The following is a 27,947-nucleotide window of genomic DNA, read 5'->3' on the forward strand; positions in this document are numbered from 1 at the left end:
GACTTTAAAATTCATATCCTTTCTAATTAAAAGGGAAAGGAAACTTTCATCCAGAGACTGTCCACCATTCAGAAAACACACTGAGAGTTTAATTCATATGACTGCTGTCCCTCATCCACTGAGTCCTGGGTCCACCAATAAGATAACAGTTTTTCTTTTATGCCAAGCCTTCTTTAAATTATTTATTGAAATTATTATAATAATTATTACTTTTGAATTATTATTTGAAATATCCCATTCAAACAGAAGGCAGTGTCAACTTTCCAAAAAGATTTTGTGAAAGACGTAGAAGGGAAACTTTAGCAGCAAACAGAATTTCTCATGGGGCATTTTCCAAATCCCTTCTCAGCCTCCATGCCTCCAGGCTACTTCATTTCTGAACTTCTTGCAAAGAAGTCCCAGGATCTCCTTTCTTTTCATTCTCATTCTCTCTCTCTCATTCTCCTTACTTCTTTCTTTTCTTAATCTTAGAAACAATTGTAAATCCTCTCATTGTCTTGCTTCTTTAAAAAAAAAACATTTTAGTGTGGATTTTGACTCACATAAAGAAAGTTCACAAAATTAAAATAATATGGCTTCGGCCGGCGCCGCGGCTCACTAGGCTAATCTTCCGCCTTGCGGTGCCGGCACACCGGGTTCTAGTCCCGGTCGGGGCGCCGGATTCTGTCCCAGTTGCCCCTCTTCCAGGCCAGCTCTCTGCTATGGCCCGGGAATGCAATGGAGGATGGCCCAAGTGCTTGGGCCCTGCACCCCATGGGAGACCAGGATAAGTACCTGGCTCCTGCCATCGGATCAGCGCGGTGCGCCGCGGCGGCCATTGGAGGGTGAACCAACGGCAAAGGAAGACCTTTCTCTCTGTCTCTCTCTCTCTCTCTCACTGTCCACTCTGCCTGTCAAATAATAATAATAATAATAATAATATGGCTTCATGAAACCACCTAAAGTAAATACTCATATCACCACTACACCATGTGGGAAATGGAATCAGCTCTTCACCTGCAACTCCTTTTTGTGCCCATTCCCAATCCTAACCTCCTTCTTCCTCACTAACTGGGCCTGCCATCTTGCCTTGTAGGAATCATTTCTTGATCCTTTTAAAAAAGATCTTTATTTCCTAAGTCCATATCTCTAAACAGTGCATGTAGGTTTGCATGCTTTTGAATTTTAGAATAACGGACTCATGCCTTTTATTTTTCTGTGTCTTCTTTCGCTCAGCATTATTTGTGAGATTCGCCCCATGTTCTTTATATCTGTAGTCTGTTCATTTCAGTTGTTATAAAGTGTTCTGTTATGGATATCTTAGGTTTATTCATTTATTCATTTTATTTGAAAAGCAGAGGGAAGGAGATTTTCCGTCCCTTAGTTCACCCCTCAAATACCAATAAGAGCTAGGGCAAAGCCAGGCCAAAGCTAATCTATGTCTCCCACAAACATGGCTGGCACCCAAGAACTTGAGTCATCACATGCTTCCACACAGAGTGCGCATTAAGAGGAAGCAGGGATGGGACTTTAACCCAAGGAATATGATATGGGATGCTGGCCCCCTAAAGCAGTAACTTCACCACTGTGCCAAATACCCACTCCCATCAGAGTTTATTTAGCCAGTTCATTATTGATGCATATATTAATTTGTAATTGGTGCCATTATAAATATGCTCTATAAGCAAACTTCTATGTTTCCACTGGTGCCCATATGCACTTATAACTATTGAGTATATAGGTAGGAGTATGTGTTATCTTCAATGTCAGTAGACAGCAGTATTGTCAGTATATAGACAACATTTCAGCTCTCACCTGTAATGTGAAATCTTTCCCCCATTTCACTGCATGATCAGTTTTGTCATAAGTTAAATGGCCATGTGTGTATGGGTCTGTTGCATTCCTCTATTTATCTGTCTTTGTACTAATACCACACCAATATCAGACCGTTCATTTATTGCCTAGATGAGCAAGTCTTCCCATCTTGTCATCTGTCAAGATCATTGTGGTTCTTCTTGGTTCTTTGTCTTTTTTGTTGTTGTTGTTGAGTTTTTGGCTTTTTAAAAAATTTAAATTTTATATTGAATCTTTTAGTCTTTAAGAGTGTCAATATATTTCATAGATGCAATTCTTAGAACATGATGATACTCCCTTTCTCCCTCATGCCTCCTTTTCTCTCCCTTCTATCTCTACTCCCTCTCCCTTTCTCCCTTCTCCTCTTCACTTTTGAGATAGCATATCTTTAATATGTATTTCATTCAAAGGCTTAATGTACCAGTGAATAGAGTTAAATAAATAAAAAGCAAAAACACCATAGTTTAGTGTAAACATAGGCAAAGGCTGTGAACAATAATCAGATGGAAAAATGAGAATTTCCCCCATGCACATTAAATTTCAAAGTAATCAAAGATCATAAAGCTATCATAGCATAACATTCTTAATCACTAGTTTGACCAACATATAAAACAAATTTTGGCAAAGTTGTATTTATAGCAATACTAATACACACAGTAATTTCTTTCGTTCTTGTTTCTGTTTTTTTTTTTTAATTTTAGCTTCCACATATGAGAGAACATGCAGCATTTGTCTTTCTGCATCCCACTTGTTTTACTCAACATGATATCCTCCAGTTGTATCCATTTTGCTGCAAATGGTAGAAACTCATTGTTTTTATGGCTGAGTCGCTATAAAATAGCTATTTTAATAACTAAATAACATTCCATTATGTATCTATGCCACATTTTCTTTATTCATTCATCTGATGATGGACACCTTGGTTGATTCCACATTTTGGCTATTGTGAGCAGTGCTGCTGTAAATATGGTGGTGTAGGTATCTCTTTGATACAAATTGGTTCTGCCTTTTGGGTATATACTGAGAAGTGGGATTGCTGGACTGTATGACAAATCGATTTCTAGATTTTTCAGAAATTTCCATACAGTGGCTGGGATAATTTACATTCCCACCAACAGTGTCTAAGTGTTCCCTGTCTCCACATCCTTGAGAGCATTTGTTACTCTCTGCCTTTTGAATTTTAACTATTCATTTTTTATTATTTTATTTAAGGTATACAGATTTCATATACACAGATTCAGGAACACAGAGATACTTCCCACTCTACACGCCTTCCCCCCCATGCTTGCACCCTTCTTCTTCCACCCTCTCCTGTTCCCATTCTTCTTCTTTTTTTTTTTTTACAAAGATCTCATTTCAGTTAACTTTATACTCATAAGATTAACCCTACACTAAGTAAAAAGTTTGACAAATAGTATGAAGAAAAAAAACCCACAACACTGTTCCTCAATTGTAGAGATAGAGACTGTTAAAAATCATCACATCTCAGGCTGGCGCCGCGGCTCACTAGGCTAATCCTTCGCCTTGCAGCGCCGGCACACCGGGTTCTAGTCCCGGTCGGGGTGCCGGATTCTGTCCCAGTTGCCCCTCTTCCAGGCCAGCTCTATGCTATGGCCAGGGAGTGCAGTGGAGGATGGCCCAAGTGCTTGGGCCCTGCACCCCATGGGAGACCAGGATAAGTACCTGGCTCCTGCCATCGGATCAGCGCGGTGCGCCCGCTGTGGCAGCCATTGGAGGGTGAGCCAATGGCCAAGGAAGACATTTCTCTCTGTCTCTCTCTCTCACTGTCCACTCTGCCTGTCAAAAAAAAAAAAAAAATCATCACATCTCAGAGTATCAATTTCATTTTATAGATTACCTTTTATGTACTCTATTAGTTACCACAGATCAGGGAGAACATATGGTATGTGTCTTTTTGGGGCTGAATTATTTCACTAAGTATAATGGTTTCCAGTTGCATCCATTTTGTTGCAAATGACAAGCATTCCTTTTTTTAAAATTTTACTGCTATGTAGGCTCTTTGTGTTTATATATAAGTTTTCAAATCAGCTTGTCATTATTCACAAAAATGTTGATATAGATTTTCTTCAGACAATATTTAACAGATTTTGGAAATTCTCTTTCATTCCCAATTTTCCATGAGAATTTTTTTAAAAATAAGTTGCATTGTAAATGCTTTTCCTGCATCTTTGCAATTATCATATTATTTTCTCCATTTTCTTGAGTTAATGTGGAAAATTACATTGATCATTTTTAATGTTAACATTGCATTCCTGAAATAAGTCCAATATTGTTATGAAACATCATTCTCTTATATATTGCTGAATTTGTTTTATTAATAAGTTGCTCAAGATTTTTGAATCTTTATTCATGAATGAGGTAATTGTGTAATTTTCCTTTTTATACTGTCCTTGATAGCTTTTAGCATTCAGGTAATATGAGGCTCCTAAATTGAACCTGTCTTTCTATTCTTTGTATGAGTATATGGATGTTTGGCATTATATCTTCTTGAAATGTTTGATAGCATTCACCAAGGAAATGACTATACTTAAAGTCTTTTAAAATTTTTTTCATTTATTTTAATTTTATTTGAAAGCCAGAAAGACAGAGACAAACAGAAAAAGATCTTTCTTCCACTGGGTCACTTCCCAAATTCCCACAACAGCAAGGGCTCAGCCAGGCTGAGGCCAGCAGCCCATCTGGGTGGCATGAACTCAGGTAGTTGAGCCCTCACTTGCTGCCTACCAGAATGCTCATTATCAGGGATGTGGAATTGAAAATGGGGCCTGGACTTGAATCCAGGCATTCTAAAATGAAATGTATATATCCCAAGAAGCACCTCTACTACGGCTTAGTGGCTTATTACAACCCTGCTTGATGGCTTATAGCAAGTTTGTAGGAAGAGCTTTTGTTGTTTCTCCCCCATCCTACACACACTCCCAAAGTTTTGTTTTCTTTAATAGGTATATATAATACTTTGTATTTTCTATTTCTTCTTAGAAGAAATCTCAGCTGATTATAGTCAATTCAATTCTGCTGGGAATTTTTCCATTTCTGAATTTTTAAATGTATTGGCATAAAGTTATTTTAAAAAATATCTTCTCATGAGACCATTGCTGTGGTTACACCAGGTTAACATGTCACTTGCAACATCACATTTTGATTCCTGGTTACTCTGCTTCTGATCCAGCTTCCTACTAATGTGCCAGGGAAAGCAGTGAGAGATGCACAAATACTTGGGCCCCTGCCACCCCTGTGAGAGATCAGGATGGAGTTCCTGACTCCTAACTTCATCTTGACCCAGACCTGGCAGTTGTGGCTATTTCATGAATGAACCAGCAGATGGAAGATAGATCTCTCTCTCTCTCTTTCACCTTGACTTTCAAATGAATACATCTTAAAATATATATAGATCTTGTGATTGTGTTAATATATATGACAGTGGTTCCAAAAGTTCATGTAAATTGTGTATTATGAAAAGCTGTGCATGGATTTCAAAAAAATTTGTACCAAAATAAGCTTAATTTTAATTCAATTTTTATGAAATTTTTGAAGTACCTGAATATTTTATGTCTCCTTTGCCAATTCTGAGGCTTGTTATGTGGGCTTACTTCTTTCTTGATCATTTCTTTCTTCTTAAAAAACATTTAGCTTCATTGTTCCATTTTTTCTATTTTTTCTCTTAATTTTGGAGTTTTTTCCCCATTTTCTTTTTTTTCTTTGAAGTATTTATTTATTTAATTGAAAGGCAGAGTGACAGAGATAGAGGGAGAGCCAGAGAGAGAAAGAGAAAGAGAGGTTCCATCTGCTGGTTCACCCCCCAAATGCCTACAGCAGGCAGGTCTGGGCCAGGCTGAAGCCAGGATACTGGAACTCAGCCCAGGTCTCCCACATGGGTGGCAGGAACCCAAGACTTGGACCATCATCTGCTGCCTCTCAAGTGCATTAGCAGGAAGCTGGATCAGAACAGGAGGCAGGACTTAATCCCAGGCACTATGATACAGGATGTCTCAAGTGGTAGCTTAATCCACCGCACCACAAAACTTGCCTCCTAGAAGTGTATTTTTAATATTCAGAATTGTATGTTGCTTTCTACTTTGATTATATTTTAATCACAGAATGAACTCTCATAAAATTTTTGAGATTTGCTTTAAGGTAAATTTTGGAAATGTTATGCACATGAAGTAGATTCTATATATTTCACTTTTTAATATGCGTATATACCATTGTTTCTACATAGGTATCAAATATTTTATTATATATTCATATTTTAATATGTGAAAACTATAGATGTATATTTTTAATCTTCTTTATACTCATTTTTCCTTCATTGAATCATGAAGAGAATTATGATAAAAACGCTTATTATAAAAATGGATTATTAATTTCTATCTGTAGTTTTGTCCATTGTTGCTTCATGTATATTTGAAGCAATAAAATTGGGTATATATGAACTTCAAATTATTAGATATTTCTTGTGAATTGAATCTTTTCTTATTATGGGACAATTTACTTATAATGCTTTCATTGCAAATTATACTCAGATATTTATATCTTCCTTTCATTTTTATCCTTTCTGTATCTTCTTTCTAATAGATACTCTATGTCCCCCTCTTTAAGTTTGGAAGTGATGCATTCTATCACCATTCTGTTAGTGAGTTCTTAACTCATCAAAGTGTATTATTCGTTAAAAATTCATGGTAGTATTTTAAGGATAACTATTAAGTGAAGTAGTGCATGTGCCTTCCAAGCTAATATAAGAAGAAAATTAAATAATTTAATTCTTTTTCTGCAAGAAGTAAAGAAAGGAAGACAGAAAATTTTTAGAACAAGCAGTACAAATTGGAAGCATATAGCAAGATGGCTGATTTAGATCCCAGATATATCTGCAACTACATTAAGCTTAAATTGACAAAATGATCCAGATAAGATAATATGATTGTTAGATTGTTTCTAAAAGGTACATGAAGCTTCTAAGGATATTGAAATGATCTTTCATTATGAACCCAAAAGGAGAACAAGGTAGTGTGAGATCTGTATTCACCACAGAACCCCAAACTTGAAGCTCAGCCCTCCACACTCTGGCCAGCACCAGTTCTTCAAAGCATCTAACAAACTGCCTGGCTATTAACTACTGCACCTTCCTTGAGCATTACCTCCCTTAGGGCCTGGTTAGTGCCATTTTACCCTCCTGAAACATGAGGTTCCTTTCTTCTATAGTAAATCCTGTGCTCTCCTAAGTCTTCACAACCAGTTCCTGCCTTGGCTTCTGAGCAGTTACCTGTTTCCCGAAGCCCCAGCTTCTATGGTCCTGTGTTCTTTTAATCATTGTAGCAGTTATTGTCTTTCCCACTCTTTGCTCTCAGTATATCAGTTTTTGTTTGTATTTTTTCTCACTACTTGTTTTCTTGAATACTTTCAGATTCTGAAGCTTTTTTATATACACTGACCCAGTATAATGCCCATATCTAACAGTACTAAACCATTAATGCAGTTTGGGGATGCTGCTACGGCTCTACTGTTGATGCTGATGGGGATGACAATGACGATCACCACAAACACCCCGACAAGTGCAAAGCACCAGAGGGTAGGAAAGCAGATTTAGAAGCTCTAGGAAAAAGATGCATTATCCTTATTGTTAATTGGGCTACATAAACCTAATATTTAAGTCTTACGTATCCTATTACAATTACCTGGTTAGGGGAGGGTGGTTAAGACACCAGCTGAGATACCCAGGTCTAATACCTGCATTGAATTCCTGGCTCTGGCTCCTGTCTCCAGCTTCCTGCTAAAGAAAATCACTGGGACGCAGCAGTGATGACTCAAATAAATGTCTTTCCCTCATCCGTGTGGTAAACCCAGATTGAGTGACTGCTCCCAGCTTTGGTCCTGGCCCAGCCCCAGGCATTAGGAGAGTGAATCAGCTGATGGGAGCCCTCTCTTTGTGTCTCTCTTGCTGTCATTTCGCTTCTCAAATAAATAAATGAGTGAATTTTTAATTACTTGAGTAAATGACATTTCAAAATCTGATATTTTCAGAAAGAGAGGATCATGAAGCACAAACAGCATTGGCTGTACCTCTGGATTAAGCAGTGTGGTTTTAGGAAAATCAGTTAACCTCACTAAATCTTCAATTCCTTACTATAACAGGGAGATATTCTTGACTGGTTGAGAATATCAAATGACAGAATGTATATGAAAGGGTTTTAGAAGCTGTAGTTATAGCATATCATTGTTTTAAGAAATTTATGCCAAATTGTACCATTTTCCTTATGGACTTTTGAAATCCACATAGGAAGCAGAGAAGGAGAGAGAGAGACAGAAAGTAAGTTTTTGCTAATTAATATGTTTATGTATATTAGAATCCAGATTTTATATACTTCTGGTAGATTTTTGTCACTTGGATGTCACATGATCATAAGGGAACTTTGTGTTCCAGATGAGACAGGTGTGATCCAGTAAATTGTTGTGGGGCAAACCGCACAGCTGAGATCCGTGCAATTGAAATGAGAGCACTGCACCGAGGGCAGGTGCTGTTCCTCACAGCAGTTTTACCAAGAGCTATCCATTTAGTGTGCTGTGTTAATTTTTACCCAAACTTTCTTCTAATAGGCAGGCATGTAATGATTTCACAGAAGTTATACTTAACTCTCACAATGTCAAGGCATCATGGCTAAAGTTCTCCCCAGCCTTGCAAGCTAGATTGCTGATGTATTGAAAATCATGTTAATTTTTGGAACAGACCCAGAGGTCTTTGAGGGAAGGGGACCAGAAAAATGAAAATTATGGTCATCATCATCATCACAGGATTGTTTACCAAGGAGGAAGATCCAATTTTGAACGAAATTGCTAACCTACCCTGTTTTGCAAGAACAGATTCAAAACTGAATTGCTTGCAATTTAGGTGGGAATGTTAACAAGCCTGCTTTCAGCTTTACCAAGAATTTGAATGTACAGTGTATAGTATGAAATCTGTTTTTATCAAAAGGGCATCTGGTGGAGAAAAAAAAAAAAACTAAGAAAAAATATTGGCTTGCTCTCGGAAATCTTTTCATGTCCTTCCGAGGTGCTGTTGATATTGAAGAAGCTGTGGATGCACTCTGAAGAATGTGATTATTTAAAAGAAACGTTGTCAATTAATAGGCAAATCCCCTGTGAGCAAGGCAAATGTACACAAAGCTACAGAGAATACTAAGAAACAGCCCTGGCTTTACTCTAGGGAGCTTTAAAGCCCATGGGAGGAAATTGTTGTTGGGGCTGGCACTGTGGCCCAACAGGTCAAGCGGCTTCCTGCAGTGCTGGGATTCCATAGGAGGACCAGTTCTATGGGTTCCTGGTTTCAACCTGACCCTGGGTTCAACCTAACCCCAGGCCATTGCAGTCATTTGGGGAGTGAACTAGAGGGTGGAAGTCTTCTCTCTCTTTCTGTCTCTCCCTCTCTCTCCTGTAACTCTGCCTTTCAAATAAATAAAATAAATCTTATATATTAAAATAGCCCCTTGGAGGATAGGGTGAGACTTAACACTTCTGTCACTGTTAGGGACAGCTACTTGCTGGGCCAGAAGTAGGAAGTGTATCAGGAATTTGGAGAAGGCAGGAACTCTGATTGCTGTGCCTCACCTACCAGGCTATAGGTTGTTCTAGGTAGAGAATGTGCCTTATCCTGTTTCTCTTCACCCCCATCATTCCACTCTTTTTCCTCCCATCCTCGCTCTGCATTCTCCCCGGAAATAATACCAGGTTTGGACCCGGTATGCATTGAGATAAAAGAATAAACACTATGACTCCCACATCATCAGGAGTTGCTTTATTGAGAGTTTAAAGTTTTCATCCAGCCGGCTCTGCGGCTCACTAAGCTAATCCTCCACCTGCGGCGCCGGCACCCCGGGTTCTAGTCCCGGTTGGTGCGCCGGATTCTATCCCGGTTGCTCCTCTTCCAGTCCAGCTCTCTGCTGTGGCCCGGGAGTGCAGTGGAAGATGGCCCAGGTCCTTAGGCCCTGCATCTGCATGGGAGACCAGGAGGAAGCTCCTGGCTTCGGATCTGCCACTTTGGGAGTGAACCAACGGAAAAGGAAGACATTTCTCTCTGTCTCTCTCTCTCACTGTCTAACTCTGTCAAAAAAAAATAGAAAGTTTTCATCCATGTGCTTCTACTACTGTCCCAGTGTGTGTGTGTGCATGTGCTTGTGCATGTGCATGTATGTTTGTGTGTGTGCATGTTTGTGTGTGTGTGTGTTGTTTCTTCCTTTGGGATTCTGTTCTCAGCTCTCACTCCTCAGGGCTACTCTCCCTAACACACTGTACCTCTCCTGAGTCAGTGGACTTAGCTCAGAAGAGCCAGTATTGTAGCTGCAGACATGACTCCAGCAGCACAGGCCCTGGGGCTGGAGTTTTTGTAAGTCCCTGAGACTGGAATTTTAGATATACATTTTTTTTATTTTATAAATTATGACTGTATATTCATGCCATGCAGTATGATATTTTGATGCATGCATCCACTGTAGCATGATCAAACTAAGCTAAATAACATAGCCATCACCTCATGTACTTATTATTTTTTGCAATGAGAACATTTAAAACCCACTCTTTTAGCAATTTTTAAATAAGCAATACATTGCTATTAACTTACAGTCACCATGCTGTGCAGTAGATCACCAGGACTTATTCCTCCTGTCAGCCTGAAACTTTGTATCCTTTAACAAACATCTCTCTTTTCCCTATCACACTCACTCACCTTTCATCTCTATTTCTGTGAGCTCAGTATTTTTGGAGAGCACAGATGAATCTGAGACCGTGCAGTATTTATTCATCCTGCCTGGCGTATTTCACTTAGCATAATGATGTTGATCATCCATGTTGTCACAAGCCAAGGTTTAAGTACAAAGCCAGCCCAGAGGAGAGGAGGAGAGACCCCTGCAGGCTAATAGAGCCTCTCTAAGCAGTGGCCAGCACAGGGGAACAGTATGACTACCTCTCTAAGTAAGACACTTGTGAGAGTGAGAGGAGGGGCCTGTTAGAGTAGAGAGAAGCTAAAAGGCAGCCTAGAGGAGGAGGCTAAGCACTCTGGGGTTAGGACAATGGGTCATCATCCTAAACACACAGAATTGGGGGGATGGTGTCTATTGCTAGAATAGAGTAGAAACCCAGGATTCAAGTGATCACTACCCAATTAATGTAGGGCACACCTTCCCAAAAACTGTTTGGTGGGAAGAGTGAAGAAAGTTCTCTCACTTTATGTGTAAAGCACAGTCACACAGTACATAAACAAATACAGTTGTGCAGTATTAGAATTTCATGGGAAGTGGGGGTGATCAGAGGAAACTGTCAGAAGAACACTCAATGTGGGATTAATTATGAAACAAAAAATTAGGGCAGTGAAATAGGGAAAAGCATGATTGGAAGTCTAGCAATAGCAGGAACTTAGAACCATCACAGATGTTAAATCCATAGAGTCTGAGATTAAAAAAGAAAGGAATTTTTGCATAACCATGGCCCTACCATGGTCTGGAGCTGGCCATGAGGAAGCATTGCAGGCAGGGTGAGGATGCTTTCCAAACTGGGACTGTGAACAAAAGCAGCCTTCCCACAGACGGCTGCAGCAAAGCTGTGTTTGGGGACAGGGCCAGTAAGACATTGCAGTGTGTTTCATAAAGACTGTCTGCTCAATAAGAGTGGCTACAGAGGAATGGGGGTTCAATCTAGTGCTAACCAGCCCCCAACTGTTACACATTTCACTGAAACGTTGCCATTATACAACCAGGTGGCTGCTGAAATTCATCAGAGGCTCATAGAAGAAGACAAAGAAAACCAACCAGCAGAGTCAAAAGAGAAATCTCCCCAGATGAGTACAAACAAAAAAGGCAAAAAGGAAAATGAGCCACCCAAGAATAAAAAGGAAGACAAACATGGAAAAGGTATTCATTGTTTTAGCACCTAGAACTCTGGATGCTTCAGCCTCTGGTTGGGAAAAAGCGAGCATTTAACCAGATGCTTTAGCCACTTGGCCACCAGGTGCAGCCTAGATATCCAGGCTTCTATGAGCTGTAGTGTTAGCTGGTGAGTTGTATTGTATACTGATTCTGCCTAACTTGGCTTATCCAAATAGACAGATGTTATCTAGTTTAAAATAAGCTCCAAAGACACTTTCCTGCTATGGGAAACACTCTATACTGGGTGCCAAGGACACAAGAGCAGATTAAAAACAAAAACAAAAATCAAGACCCTGGCTTCTGCCCCGATAGAACTGTAACTAATAGCAGAGATAGACAGTGAATCAATCATTGTGGGTTATTTATTTATTTATTTTATTTGAGAGGCAGGGGGAGAAATCCTAGCCAGTGGGTTCACTCCCCAAATGTCCACACTGGCCAGATCCTAGACAAATCTGGAGTCAGGAATTCAATTCAGATCTGCAGCATGGGGCGGGGGGAGGCGGAACCCAACCATCTGAGTCATCACTACTGCTTCTTAGGGTCTGCATTACTAGGAAGCTGGAATTAGGGACTGGGGCCAGGTATTCAACTCATGTACTCTGCTAGGGGATGTGAGTGTCCTAACTGCTAGGCTAAACACCCACCCTCGATGATTGCTTCTTGATTGGGAAAGTACAGGTGCCCAGAGAACAAGGTCATGTCACTCCACTTCACAGAACACTTCTCAGGTGGAGTACATTTAGGCAGCTATGAGTAGGAGTGATGGGAAAGCACTGGGGATGGAGAAGGGTAAGTTCGTGGCACGTAAGGCAAAGTAAAAATTAATAACTCAATAATTTTATTAAAAATAAAAAATAATATGCAACTTTAGTGTCCATCTCAGATGGTCAAAATAAAATAAATGCATAGCATTTGAAGAAAATGCTCCCATTTACATTAATGAAATAACTATAACTGGCTGAGTCCAGTGTATTAACTACACAGATGAAATAGAAATCCAGAATGATTAATCTCTTCTTTATCTGTTTTACACACATCTATCAGATACCATCTGTCCTACAGTCCTCCGCTCTACCAGCTGAGCTATCGAAGGGTGCACTATACACACATCTATCATTGCAGCGAATGTCTCTTAGCAGATTTTCTCTATTCGCATTTATGTCTTTTTCACAAGATTTGTTGAGCTGAATAGAATTCTGTAAACTGGGCTTGCAGTTGGAATGACACTGCCATCACCAGGGTTATATCCTCTGATAAATGCTAACAAATTCTTGTTTCGTAATTCTCTTGTGTAATTCCTGAAGCACTTGAAGGTAGTTGCTAATGAAAAGATAATTAGTTGACAGATTCTTGACCATCACCTACATTTCAGCCACATCTTCTTGATGTTAGTCTCAGATGTTTTCTTGATGAACAGTTTGCTAATACAAGCGGTCCCTTAAAATGAGTGCTTCTGCAGATGACTGACAGCATCTGCGGTAAGGTGGAAGTTACAATTTCATCCTCAAACTCTGAATTCCACCATCTTTAAAGTCTGTAACCATCCCTGCACTTGCCATGCATCTTGTGATTTTTATAAGACCATGCAGCTTGGGACGTTTCCATATGAATCTAGCCCAGGTGTCACATGAACAATTCTCAAGAAGAGCTGTAAATATTTCATCATCCACACTAGAGTGAAGAAGCTTCCTCATTTCCAAAGCACTGGAGGTTTATAATTCTATAAATTCTGCTTTGTGTTCATTTTGTCCAAACACCATATACAAACACACCTATATAGGTGATGGACTCTGCATATTTCCTCGCCCTTTCAGGTAAGTCACCACCTGTAGCTGAAGCTGCTCCTGTAGTGTTCACAGCAGAGGAAATCGCAGAAATTGAAAAGAAAAATGAACTGAGGCTCAGAATAAAGGAGGAGCATCTTGCCGCCCTACAGTTTGAAGGTAACAGTTGAAAATAACTCAGATGATGCTTTTCAGTAGGAAGTAGGCCATTAGGCATACCGTCCACACCGGTTCGTCAATTGCATAAGACCCTGTCAATGAGAATACCAAACAAACCAGTTGAGAAGTACAGCATTCAAATATTTTTCTCATTTAACCATATGCGGACTGGAATTGACTTTTGTATGAGTCAGATATTTTGGCATCGCCTAATCAGTCTTAACTGTCAACAAGATTTCAAAAAGAAGGAAAAACAATTCGGTAAGGGAATCTCAAGGGAGTTCTCGTGTGCTATTGCAGATTAGAGGGACTATAGATTGTGATATTTTTACTATGTATTTCAAAAAAGCTAGATGAAAGGATATTGAATGTTTTCACTACAAAGAAATGACAAATGTTTGAGGAGGTGTTTGCTTACCCTGATTTCAACATTACAGAATGTATGAGAGTACAGCAGAATTTCTTGGAAAAATGGAATTAAAGAATCAATTTATTTTGGTGACAAAAATGTTGAAATCCATACATAGGTTTTTTTTTTTTCAGAAAAGGCATTTTCCATGAACTTTTTGGAAATCCTTTGTATGCGTGGATTTCAAAATATTTTACAACAAATTATTTTTAATTCCACTTTCTATGAATTTTTTGGAGTTCCCTTTATAGATATTTTGAGCCATCACATGATGTCCTGCAAATATATGTTTTTATGTCAATTGAAAGTTTTGTATCTTAATCTCAAAGAGTAGCAGTAAAATATTTTCGATGTTTCCAATTTGATGTGGTTTTACAGGTTTAAGTAGGGGTTACCAAAATAAGTAATTTTGTATTACAATAAGAATATTTCAGGGCTGGCACCGCGGCTCACTAGGCTAATCCTCCACCTTGCGGCACCGGCACCCCAGGTTCTAGTCCCGGTTGGGGCGCCGGATTCTGTCCCGGTTGCCCTTCTTCCAGGCCAGCTCTCTGCTATGGCCAGGGAGTGCAGTGGAGGATGGCCCAAGTGCTTGGGCCCTGCACCCCATGGGAGACCAGGAGAAGCACCTGGCTCCTGCCATCGGATCAGCGCGGTGCACCAGCCGCAGCGCGCCGTCCGCGGCGGCCATTGGAGGGTGAACCAACGGCAAAGGAGACCTTTCTCTCTGTCTCTCTCTCTCACTGTCCACTCTGCCTGTCAAAAAAATAAAAAATAAAAAATAAGAATATTTCAGAATGATTTAATAATTCCCATCATTAGGAAAATATGTAAGTCTTGACTAAAAGCTAACAGGTCTGGAAAGTGTATTCCTGGGAGCAGAGGCCACCAACAAGCTAGTCACATGTCTGTCGTGTTTAAGGCTCTTCCGCTCTGTAGACAGCCATGACTACAAGATACACCCTCCTGAGGGCTCCTCTAAGTGTCTTACAATACAATTGAGAATGGAGTTTGAGAATATCAGGAAACTGAGCAGAAATATCCCATGGAAGGGAACCATGGTCAATATAACAGATAACAAAACCATAAAAATGCAGCAATGGGTAAGCTGGGATGCCCTTAATGACTCCAGGCTCATTAACTACCAATGCGTTCCAGCCCTATCTTCTCTCCTTCTCTCTCCCTCCTCCTCCAGGGCCCCATCCTACTGTTGCCTGCTTCCAAATCCCTGCAGTCACAGCAAGTGGAGCACAGGGACACGTGCTTCTTCCCCATTGCCTGTCCCCACATCCAATGTCAGAGGTTTTCAGTATACTTTATTTTTTTAATTTTATCTTTTTTAACTTTTATTTAATGAATATAAATTTCCAAAGTACAGCTTATGGATTACAATGCCTTCCCCCCCCCCATAACTTCCCTCCCACCTGCAACCCTCCCCCTCTCCCACTACCTCTCCCCTTCCATTCACATCAAGATTAATTCTCAATTCTCTTTATATGCAGAAGATCAGTTTAGCAGATATTAAGTAAAGCTTTCAACAGTTTGCACCCACACAGAAACACAAAGTGAAAAATACTGTTTGAGTACTAGTTATAGCATTAAATCTCAATGTACAGCACACTAAGGACAAAGACCCTACATGAGGGGTAAGTGCACAGTGACTCCTGTTGTTGACTTAACAAATTGACACTCTTGTTTATGGCATCAGTAATCACCCTAGGCTCTTGTCATGAGTTGCCAAGGCTATGGAAGCCTTTTGAGTTCGCCGACTCTGATCATATTTAGACAAGGTCGTAGTCAAAGTGGAAGTTCTCTCCTCCCTTCAGAGAAAGGTACCTCCTTCTTTGATGGCCTTCTTTCCACTGGGATCTCACTCACAGAGATCTTTCATTTAGTTTGTTTTTTTTGTTTGTTTGTTTGTTTGTTTTGTTTTTTTTTTTCTTGTTTTTTTTTGCCAGAGTGTCTTGGCTTTCCATGCCTGAAATACTCTCATGGGCTCTTCAGCCAGATCCGAATGCCTTAAGGGCTGATTCTGAGGCCAGAGTGCTGTTTAGGACATCTGCCATTCTATGAGTCTGCTGTAATATACTTTATTTTTCAGTTCATTCAGTGTACGATCCTTAGGGTGGCAAAATCCATTCATTCATTCATATATTAAATTTTTATTGAGTTTCTTCTATATGCCAAGTTCTGTGGTGTTTGCTAGACACAAACATACACACAGAGAAAAAACATAAAGCAAAACCAGATCTTGAAGAGAGAAATGGAAATAATTATTTACAATATGCTGTGGTATTGGAGACAGGTATACAAAGGGGACATTGATGTGAGAGTGGGGAGGATGAGACAGACTTTCCAGGGAACTAAAGTTTCAGCTGAACTGGAAGAAAATGGAGTTTACCCAGAGGACAAATTGGGGGTAGGAATGGAGAAGAGAAGTGTGTGTTGAGACAGGGAGAGTGGTCTGGGATGGATCTGATGTCCTGCAATGAGTGGCTCAGGAACCTGGGGCATACTCTGGGAAGGAGTGAATTGGGAGACAGGGAGGCCAGACCGTGCAGGGTCATCCTGGCCCTGCCAAGGAAATCAGATTTCTGCTCATGGAAACTAGAAGATAGTGAGAAATTCTGAGCAGAAAAAAGGTTCTGATCGCATCTGCAGGAGAGACAGATTACTCTGAACTTTGTGGAGGTAGATTTAGATTTGAGGTGGAAATGGAAGTTAGGAAAAGCAGAGTTGAAGCTATTGGCAATAGCTTAGCTGAAAGATAATCAGCACCCAAACTAGGCCAGTGAGAACGGAAAAAGCAAAGAAAAGAGATGAGAAAGATACTCATATTTAGAGATAAAAGCCCTTATTATTGTGTCGGGAATAGCAATAGGCCCAAGGACCCAGAGGTTTTGCCCTAGTTTTAGCAGTGCTGAGAAATACAATGACATCGCCATCCCAGGGTTCTAAAGTAGGGAGATAAGCCAGAGATTTCATCCTTCCCTGCTCTGTGAAATTCAGACATCATCTGTTCTCATTCCACTTATCAAAGACTATATTGCCATGAAGATGAATCAGCATAAAGCTTAATTATTAAGTTTAAAGCATTTCTCAAATAACTTCACAGCACATGACATCTTGCTTCACTGGTGCCTCATCTGTATAGGTATCACATGTGCACTGGAAGCTTTCTCAGACTGAAACATGGTTGGTTTAAAATCGAATTGCGTCAGTCAGAAAATCTGCATACATGAAACACATTTCAAAATGCTTATTTTTCTTTTTAAATAGAGATAGCTACACAGTTTCGACTTGAATTGATAAAATCCAAAGCATTGTCTGTCCTTGAAGACCTAATAACGAAGGTGGTCGATATATATAAACTCATGGAAAAATGGCTTGGTGAGAGATATTTGAATGAAATGTCCAGGTAAAGTATATCATGGCTTTTTACAAACGTGCCTTGTTAAATCCTGAGCACCAAAACTGGCAGATTCTTAAGGTGTTTACAAATCCGAATAACATTTACAGACACAAGCATTGACCTCTTGGGAAATCTTGGGTATAAACCCAAAAAGTGAGCTTTACTTACCAAGTTTCCTTTGACTTTTCAAGCAAGAAAAGTATATCATGTTTCAGAGGGGTCTACAATAAAATTCACTTTTGCATATTTTTTTATGAGTTCAGTTTTCACACTGCTCAATGAGAATTAGAAGAAATTTTAAAATATTTTCGGCATATTTTAAAATATTCTTCACATCTGACACCAGACTTGTTGTTAGTCATAACCAGTTAATTGGAAATTAAGACTCCATTCACTGGAATATTTTATCAATTAGACTGATTCCTTCAGCCTTTCTGTTGCATTCCAGAGATTTATCAGGCTTTCATTACTGGTGAGAGGCAGTGAATCTCAGCCTCTTAGTTCTCCCCAAAAAGGCATAAAGAGGCAACTTGACAGAGTACAAATAGCCCTCATCTGAGTCAGGAGACTTGATTGTCCAGGAGATCAACAGTTCCACAGTATCCACAAATTAGCAGCATGCCTGATTGCTTTGGGCGCCAGCTTCATCCATAAAAGGAAACACTTGAACCAAGCCATTTCAGAGTTTTCCGCTTGATCTAGATTCTGTGATGCACTATAGTGTCCCATAAACATCTACGGAAAATTCAGAAGCTGCTATGTAAATAGGATTCAAATGGCAAGCATTCTCAGAAGCAATTGCCATCTAAAAAACAGTGGTTATGGTTTGTTTAATCTGATCCTTGTCTCATAATGAAAGTTCTACTCTAAAGTCTTCAGCATAGCTATGTAGTGCTATTGCTCCAGAGTGAAAAATAAATTTTAAAAAATGCAAACACATATCTCAGTCTGATAAACTTCTTGCAGTAGTACTTAAAATAATATTACGGGGTAGAGAACCAAATCAGTTACCGTCAGCCTCGTAGAAAAGTCATATCCAGTTTTCTCCTTTGCTTGCTACTTACAAATGAAGACTTCTTATTCTTAGGATTATGACTTTCACCCATGTGGCCATCAAGTGTAAATGCATAATAGTTTTATCAGATGCACTTATATTTCACAAGTCTATCTTATATGTACCCCTGCCCTCTGAACCTGCAATTTCAATGTGTATGTATACAAAGGTCTGTGTTTTGTGTTCATAAGAAGCTAAAATCTAGAAATATGATATCAGGGGTGGAAGGTGGCAGAGCTCTCAGATGTCTGAACAAATCTTGTTTCCATTTGCCCTGGCCGTTCCCCTACCATTCTTGAGGTTACACTTAGTAACCTTCCACTAGGTGGCGCACACTTGTTTTGATAGCCTGTTTATGGTTGGGTCTCCATTCACATTTGGAATCCTGTCTCCCTCATTCCAGTAAACTTAGTAGCTGTCCAGCATCCTTCTCCTCTGACCCTTCCCCCACATCCCCACACAGGAACACTCTAAAGCATAAACTATAGATACTTAAAAAGACAGCATTCTGGAGCTGAACTCAAAAGCATCTTTTGAAAGACAGCAACTATTTCCTAAATTTTCAGTGTAAGAAAATTTTGGTGTTCCTGATTTATATAAAATTAGACTATATGCATTTCCTATAATGTTCAATATTTCATTTAAGATACAGACAAGGCACTTTCTTCCATGCAATGATGTCATATTCATTCATGCAAAGAAACTTCTCTGGCCCTTAAAATAGCTTTAATCATGAATATTAACTGTCTCCCCAATAGAGTTCAAGTCCATGTCCTATGTGATTATACGTTAACTACCACAAAGTAAGGAGTTGTGTTATTGACTCCATTGCAAAGCTAAAAATTCAGAAAGCTTAAATAACCTACTCTAGGACTCATGACCAGAAAGTGTCCTAGCATGATTGCTCAGTTCTCTCATAAATTGTGCACTTATGGCCATGTGATCTCGTTAGGAATTTTTACTCTTCATGAAGATAGCAAAGCAACTTCAGTGGATTATATGCACCAGAGGCTATTCTGACAACCATGTCTGAGATAACATCAAATTCCTCCTCGTAAAGTTAGAGAAAAGCCACTTTTCCAAAAACACATTATCAAGTTGGATTCACATTATAATTTATCCTGATTCTGAATAAATGTATTTTCCTAACAGTCATATTTTACATGGCATTCTTCCATACAAGGTATCTTCAGAATGTTCATGGAAAATGAGAATTATGAAAAAGTCATGCACCATATATGAATTTCAAAAATGTTTGCACCGAAATGAACTTATTTTGAATTCCACCTCCATGAACTTTTTAAAGATCCCTCAAGTATTGTGTTCCATACTTAAAATGAATATAACCCTTCACATAATCTTGTTTAAATAGTAAAACATGTTCTGATACTAGTAACAACCTTACTTAATGGAGTCTTTTTGTTTAGCTTTGTATTTAATGGGCAACTATTAACTGTGTAATAAGCATGCATTGTTGCTTGTTTCTAAAATTTACTAATTTATACCTTGCTTTTTTATAAAATAGATTTGAAGAGACATTAAAATTTTCCAACACTCAGATTGAATTACCTATCTTAGCCAAGTAATGCGTTCATTTTTGAGTACGTGTCTTATAAGCAAGCACTATTAATCTAGTAGTATCTTTAATGGAGGTAACTCTATTCGTTTTACATTTTCAGTGTAGAAAAATTAACAGAAGTAGCTCGCTATCACATTGAAACAGCTACAAAAATCCAGAATGAACTTTACTTAAACCAAGAAGACTTCTTCATTAATGGTGATATAAAAGTCTTCCCAGATCCACCCCTGCCGAAACGTCCTCCACCTGTAGAAAAGGAAGAAGACGGCACCCTGACTATTGAGCAGCTCGACAATCTTCGAGATCAGTTCTTAGATATGGCACCTAAAGGTAGGAAAAATCAGTATCATGAAAAGAACACCAAAAAAAGTTAAGATTAACCTGGATGACAATCACGTGCCTTTGAATAGAATCAGCTCTATGGGGTTGCTTTTTCATAGTTTATCAAATATCTGCTTCATACAATATCAGTCTGAAATGAACCAAGCAGGAGATCCACAGTGATTAACACTTGAGCTTGTGTTGATCCTGATTCTCAGTAATTCTTCTCTCTTCTCCTCCCCATCCCTTGCTGGCAAGTTGCTAAGTCTGAGCATTACCCCACCTGGCCATTGGTAGACAGCTTTTGTACATATTTCTAGCTTAGGTTTAGTATTGAGATTGTGAGATTATATTTGTTTCCCCACTGGTGTGTGAGGGGAGGCCAGGGACTAGAGGATTTCCCTTTTATATCTACTTTTCCCCCTTCATGAGCAGAGCCAAATAAGATATTAACAAATATTTACTTAGTGGATTAATTAATTTGTTCAGGAACAAGCATTGTGGCTCAGAGGATTAAGCAGCCACTTGGGACTTTCACATTCCATTTCAGAGTGCTGTTTCAAGTCCCAGATACTCCACTTCTAATCTAGGGTATAGATTCCTACTGATACATTCTGGGAGGAAGCAACTGATGGCCCAAATGGTGGGGGCCATGTGGGAGACCCAGAAGGATTTTTCCATGCCCTGGCTGTTGAGGGCATTTGGGGAATGAACCAGTGTGTAGGAGACAGACTGATCTCTGTCTGACTTTTCCTCTCTCTCAATCACTCTGCTTTTCAAGTAGATGAAAATAAACATTTTTTAAAGTCAATTTGTTCACATCTGTGTGTGCATGTTATTTTCTGCACACAAAAACTAATTAATTTATATTTTATCATTATTGCTCTATAGCATAAACTTTATTATTATTCAGCTATTCTTCATTGGGTTCCATCAGTTGAGAGCCCAAGTAACTCAGACAGATTATGGAGGATGATAATCTCCATTTTTAGGCCTGGATGCTAAATCAGAGAGTCGCTGAGCAATTTGCCTTAAAGTGATTGCCCCTTCTCACTGCTTGAAGTTACCTCTCATAAACAGCTTTACTTCATCTTCCAATATATCCTACTCATTAGGAAATCACAACTTTTCCTTAGAAAATAGTCAACAGATTTTATAGCATCACAAGTACACTTAAAAAAAAAAAAAGTCCAATACTTTTAGAAATCCACCCAAGAGCGTGAATTTAAGTCTGCAGTCTTCCTGGCCAAGCCCAGTATGCTAAGCAGGTGTGTACCTGAGTGAATCCCTGTGCTCACATGTGTCAACCCATCCAGTCACTTGAGTGAACTTTACACCTGCAAGGATAAAAGTGCACACACACTATAGCTGTGGATGGGCATGGACTCAGGTTGGCAGCACTCAGGCATGAAGGAAACATGGCCATCAGCAGGTCCTAAAGTTCCAGGCTCCTAAATCTGGCTCATGAAATCCTGCCAGAGCTCAGTCAGGCATGGTCTGTCTTCTCCATTGTGTGAGCTTGACAGTGTCCTTTAATTACCCAGTTCTCTCTTTGAAGTCACCTTTGCTTTTCACTTTTCATTTTTTCTATGCTACTTTTACATAGAAAATAGACACATATGAGAAGATCTAAAGACAAAATACTATTTACTTTAATCCTACACTAGAAAAATCACCTAATTATTAGATTATAGGGCATGTAAGGAGTTACAATTGGATTTTGAAAAGTATCTGTTACTCATAAGCCCTTTCAGAGGGCACCCTGTTCTTAATGATGACCAACATAATGCAGTTCTTAGATCGAATGTCAAAACCAGAGCCCACATTTCAACTAGAGTTTAGGGAGTGGGTGTCTAGTACGACAGTTAAAATCCTCAAGTCTTACATCAGAATGCTAAGGTTCAATTCCAGGTTCCAGCTCCTGACTGACACCAGCTTCTTGCCAATGCAAGCGATATTGGGAGGTGGCAATAATGGCTCAAGTAATTGGATTCTGCCACCCATGCGGAAGACCTGGTTCATGTTCCAGACACCAGGCCGTAGCCTCAGCTCAGCCTGGTGGCCAGTGTGGGCATGTGGGCATGAGCCAGTACATAAGAGCTCTCTGTCTACCTGTCTCTTTCTCTCTTCCTCTGCTTGACTCCCTACCTCTCAAATAAATGTTTTAAAGCTTAAAAATAAATAATAGTAGCTCTAATTTAGCATATATGTATCTTTGACAATCAACTCCAGAAACCCCTGACGAAAAAAGATAGCAACAGCTACATTTACTTGTTTTTAGACTATGGTAAAACGGGACACTTTTCAGACAATGGTAGAAGTAGGAAGGAAGTGAGAAGAAAGTAAGGGATGGAGAAAAGAGGGAGGGAGCTAGAGATGAGGCGTGAGTAGGATGATGGATGTCAGGGGATGGGCAGGAGACTGCTATGCTTTCCTCTGTCCAGCTGCGTGAAGTACAGGCACGTAGAAGAGGGGGCTTCCCTATCTGGAGAAACGTATCTGTCCACCCAAGCTGAGAAACTAACCCAAAGGAAGGACAGTTGTCACTGTCCCAGAATGTGCACTTCTGTGCAATATTCTGGAATCCACAGAATCTGATGATTGGAGTGAGATGTGCTCCAATGACCAAACAGTTTAAACTCATTTATGCTATTCGACAAAATACATGTTGCATATATTGCTTTTCAGGTGTATATAAAATACTTATCACAGTATGGGGTATTTTATCAGTAGTAATAGTCATTGTTCTTATTTTTGCTGCTATTATACAAGGAAGGAAAAGTAATATCATTCCATTTTCTCAATTGGAAATTGAGAATTGGTTTTCCTACTCACATCCTCAAAGCCGAGTCTCAAATACTGATATTGTAATTACCACTCACCCCCCCTCCTATCCCTATGAATCATCTTCTGGCTTTTTATTCTGTTCTGCAGCTGTTGTTTATGACCATAAATGAAACACATACATTCATCTTTTAAATTAAGGCTGTTGTTGTATTCCTTCCAAGAAAGGGAAAACATCTTTTATGATAATACCCACTGTAGAACTAGAACTCTACAGCTTCACAAGACAGTGTTCGTTAAGATAATAACAGCTTGAAAGTATGGAGCAACTGATCGGACATGGTACATCTCTGAATATGTGATTGCAGAACTTCTTTCTTGAACTTTCCTTGCCAGGAAAGATGAAACATTTTCTTCAACCATTTCATATATTCCCATGTAACCTAAAATATCTAATATGCTATTTTCAAGTCCATTAAAATATATGAAAAGGTAATGAATAGATGGATTTTCCCCCCAGGAAAAAAGCACACATGTTTGCGTATACCAGTCATTATGTTTAAGCCCACAATAAAATTTTTAGAAGTTTACAAAGAATATTTATGCTAGCAAATCACACTTTCCAACTATTAATTATACCACACAAATAAAATTGAGGCTATTGGGTTTTCATTTATTAAAGCAAGTATAAATATAAATGTAATGTAAATGGAAAGAACTAAAGCTTAAGGAGTTTTCTGCTGAATATTAGTTACCCTACTTGAAACTTGAAAAGGCATCATATACTATAATGTTTATAGTCAGTATCCCTTTTCTGATCGAACTCTACCACCCATGTTGATTATTATTTTCCTTTAGTAAAGGTAGTGATTAGTCATAAAATACCATTCTTGAGATTGTCACAAACATACTAGGGAAAAACAAAGACTTTGCTATGACAATCAGACAAGATCATGTGAAATGCAATGAGACAATCCATCATGCCTGCATTTTCTTCCCTCCTGGAAACAGTCTATGCTGTAGAATCACAGGGGCAGCTTGAGCAAGAGAGTCAGCAAACCATACTTTCCAGCAGCTGTCCCAGCCGTCATTCCCATGAGCATATTCCCAATGTGGAGTGAGAGTTACTGAATATTTTCTAAATTATAAAATCAGGCAATTTGGAGTGGTCACTATGTGTCAGGCCTCAAGTTAGCAATTGCCTTATGTTGACTCACCTCTTACCCACTACAGCCTATGCTTGGATGACTGACAGCTCTTTTTCAGACCCACCTTTTGTCAAGTGACTGTCACTAGAACTTGGGTAAATTGTTTAATCTTCTCTGCCACGCTTTCCTCACCTGTAAAAAGAGGATGATAATGGCACTTAGCTCGTGAAGTTGTTATGCTTATTAAGGCAGTTAATATGAGGATAGTTCACAAAGTTTATAGGAAAGTGGGATTAAAATCGGTTTATTTTTGTTCAAAATATTTTGAAATGCAATCAAACAGATCTTCAAAATGTTCTTGAGAAATGAGTATTATGAAAAAAGTAAGCATGGATTTAAATTTTTCCCACCAAAATTAACCCATTTTTAATTCTGTTTTCCCCTTGAACTTTTGAAGCAGATTGATACAAACTGTTCTTATTATAAAAAGTTAGCCTGGGGTTGAGCACTGTAGCATAGTAGGTTAAGCCTCCACCTGCAGTGCCGGCATCCCACACAGGCACCACTTTGTGTCCTGACTGCTCCTCTTCCAATCCAGGTGCCAGCTAATGGCCTGGGAAAGCAGTGGAAGACAGCCCAAGTGCTTGGACCCCTGCAGCCATGTGGGAGATCCAGAAGAGGCTTCTGGCTCCTGGCTTCAGATAGGCCCAGTTCCGGCCATTGCAGCCATTTGGGAAGTGAGCCAGTGGATGGAAGACCTCACTCTCTGTCTGTAACTCTGCCTCAAAAATAAGTAAATAAATCTTTCAAAAAGTTAGCTTGGGACTCTGAAGGTATAAATACTCTAATAGGTACCTGCTTTACCCCAATATGCTTCCAGAAAAACTTTACATTAGATGGTAGAATTAAACCATAAAGTAATATGACATCTGGGTACTATCAGCACCCCTAACAAAAACATCCATTTTGTGTACTGCACTAAGCTCTGAATAGGTACATCTTGTCTCTAACCATCAAGCACCAAGTACATCAGGAAGACAGTCTTTCTGCAACGGAAACAATTTGTAGTCTATTGAAACTAGAACACTTTACCAGTGTTCCTCTGTCCCCACTTAAATCATAAGAACTCCTTTTCCTTGTAAGCCTGTTGGTGCTGCGTGTAATTCCTGTAAGATTTGAGTCATAGCAATTTGGATGTCTGCCATGGAGCTATCTTGAGAAATCACAGTCCCATAAATTATACACATTTACATCCTCCAAAATAGGCAGCATTTATTTGTCTGAGACCTATAATTGACAAAGGCCCTTCCTTTTACACACCTCTTGAAGACCCCAAGATTTAATGACTGATCTCAGAGAGAGAGTGAGCGAGAGAGAGAGGTACACATCCAAAACTTTTAAGCCAAATGACTAAGTTCAGTCATTCAGCCACAGGTTTTCCATGGACACTCAAAGGAAGAAGTAGCTATTGCCGCCTTTGGGGTCATATAGGGGTTAGCTCAGAGGCTTTGGAAACTGAAGCTTCCAAGAAGAGAAGCAGAGGAGGAGTATTCCAGGCAAAAAGGAATCGAGCGGACAAGGAGATTTCTGAAGCTGCAGTACATATTGAGGCGCACCAGACTACCTGGAACAAGGGACAGGAGGCAAGGTCACAAAGAGCTCCTGTACAGGACAGATAGGAGAGGATTATCTAAAGCGTTCGGAGCCGACTGACAGTGGAGAATCCATTGAGAGGAAGAGATTCTTCGAGGAGAGCAGTAGATGCTCTCAGTCTCTCTACGAAATCCTAAGGAATCAAGAGACAGGAGAAAGTACTGAGACTGTTTCCTAAAAGGCATAACTAGAAAGTTCTGTGGAGTTCCCCAGGCTTAGTTTCTCTGAGAAAATTATTAAATGTGATACAGTGTATAAAATTGCTTGGTTTGGCATTTATCTAAATCAAGAAATATTGAAAGATTTCTTAGAAAAGGGGGCGATACAGAAGAATGGAAGTTATCAATAGGAACATCTCATTGGTTGGCAAAATGTAGGGATTACAGTGAAGAGGAAGAGTATGGCTCCCAGATGTCCTGTGGCTCTCTCAGTGGGTAAACTTCTTCTACAAGATTAGATTCAGATCACAGAAATGCAGTAGTGAATTTAGAATTCTTTGAACCTGGTAAAACCGACTGTGGGCAGAGTTTCAAATATATCTTTAGCATGAAGCATATTTTCATGAAGCCAGAGAACTTACGTTAGCACTTACATTATGCTTAGAATTCACGATAACATCTTCTGGAAAATCTGCCCATAAAACTAAAAACATAAGAGTTAGCTAAATCCTTAAGGTTGTATATATGAAATCTGTTCTGTTTTATAAATAAAAAAGTTATCTTAAAAAAAGAACAAAAAAGAATCTTTAGTGAAAGTTAGAGCCCCTTTCTTTAATAGCAAGAACTTCTTTTCTCATTCATTTGAATTTTGAATTCATTAGTTATTGGCTGAAATTTACACATGTATAGCCAAGTACAGGCATGTTGTTTCAGGTTAACTCAGAAAGCCATACAGGTAGCCCAGTGCTAAAGTAAGTAAATGAAAGCAGTAGCTGTCAACTACACAAAGACTAATTTTAAATGAAATACAGTTATATTTAGAATTTGAAAAAGTAGGGGTTTGTTTAATAACTGCAAAGAGGCTGATGAAAAGGCCAAAAAGAAAGGAGATCATTTTACCACAAGTGTTAAAGTGATCATATAAATAGGACTAAGTATCTGGAAATAATAATAGAATTAAAAAGAAGTGAATGCCCCAACATGGGAAGCAGTCCGTACAGTGGACTCATAGAATGACAATTACTTTAAATAGCATTCTGACCTCAGAATCAGCCCTTAAGGTGTTCTGATCTGACTGAAAAGCCCAGGGGAGCATTTCAGGCATGGAAAGACAAGACACTCAGGTAAAAAATGCTCTACATGAAATATCCCTGTGGGTGAAACCCCAGTGGAAAAATGCAGCCACCAAAGAAGGAGGTACTTTTTTCTGAAGGGAGGACTAAACTTCTACTTTGCTTATGGCCTTGTCTAAATACTGATGGAGTTTAAGGATCCAAAAGGCTTCCATAGCCTAGGCAACTCATGTCAAGAGCCTTGGGTGATCACTGACATCATACATAAGAATGTTAATTGTTAAATAAAAATAAGAGTCACCGTGCATTAACTTCCCATACAAGGACCTCTGTACCCAAAGAGTTGTATAATGAGATTCAATAGTAAAACTTGTTCTCAAGAATCATTTCCTTTTAGTGTATTAAGTGGAGGATATTACTATGTCTCATAAGTTACAGTTATGCCTAACAGCTTGCAAAAAGATGTATCATTCTTGGATTGTTCTTTAAAGATAAGTATCTAAAAGGAAAGAAGGGGGAGGAAGGAAGGGAAAAGAGGAAGGGGAGAAAAAATGAAAACATCTTTGAGAAACAATGATTTTGAACAGCCCTTGTCTGTATTTTTGAGAAACAGTTTTCTTACTTTTTTCATTTCATTTTTTTTCTTTC

At 39.2% G+C, this 27,947-nt stretch overlaps 1 protein-coding gene across 9 annotated transcripts in view; it reads left to right on the forward strand.

Annotated features, from left to right (window-relative positions):
- The window catches only part of SPEF2 (sperm flagellar and cilia associated 2), a 211,154-nt gene that overhangs the window by 141,111 nt on the left and 42,096 nt on the right, over positions 1 to 27,947 (forward strand). For 8 of the 9 annotated variants that reach the window (XM_051853820.3, XM_089312716.1, XM_089312714.1 and 5 more), the window contains 4 exons: positions 11,594 to 11,747; positions 13,580 to 13,708; positions 17,397 to 17,535; positions 20,263 to 20,492. In XM_051853820.3, coding sequence (XP_051709780.3) covers positions 11,594 to 11,747; positions 13,580 to 13,708; positions 17,397 to 17,535; positions 20,263 to 20,492 — 652 coding nt within the window. Of the gene's footprint in view, positions 1 to 11,593; positions 11,748 to 13,579; positions 13,709 to 17,396; positions 17,536 to 20,262; positions 20,493 to 25,013; positions 27,548 to 27,947 lie in introns of those variants that run through there. The other variant, XM_089312717.1, reaches the window with a different exon arrangement.

This window comes from Oryctolagus cuniculus, chromosome 14 (genome assembly GCF_051225735.1).
Source record: "Oryctolagus cuniculus isolate XC-2025 breed Fujian yellow rabbit chromosome 14, ASM5122573v1, whole genome shotgun sequence".
Taxonomy (NCBI): Eukaryota; Metazoa; Chordata; class Mammalia; order Lagomorpha; family Leporidae; genus Oryctolagus; species Oryctolagus cuniculus.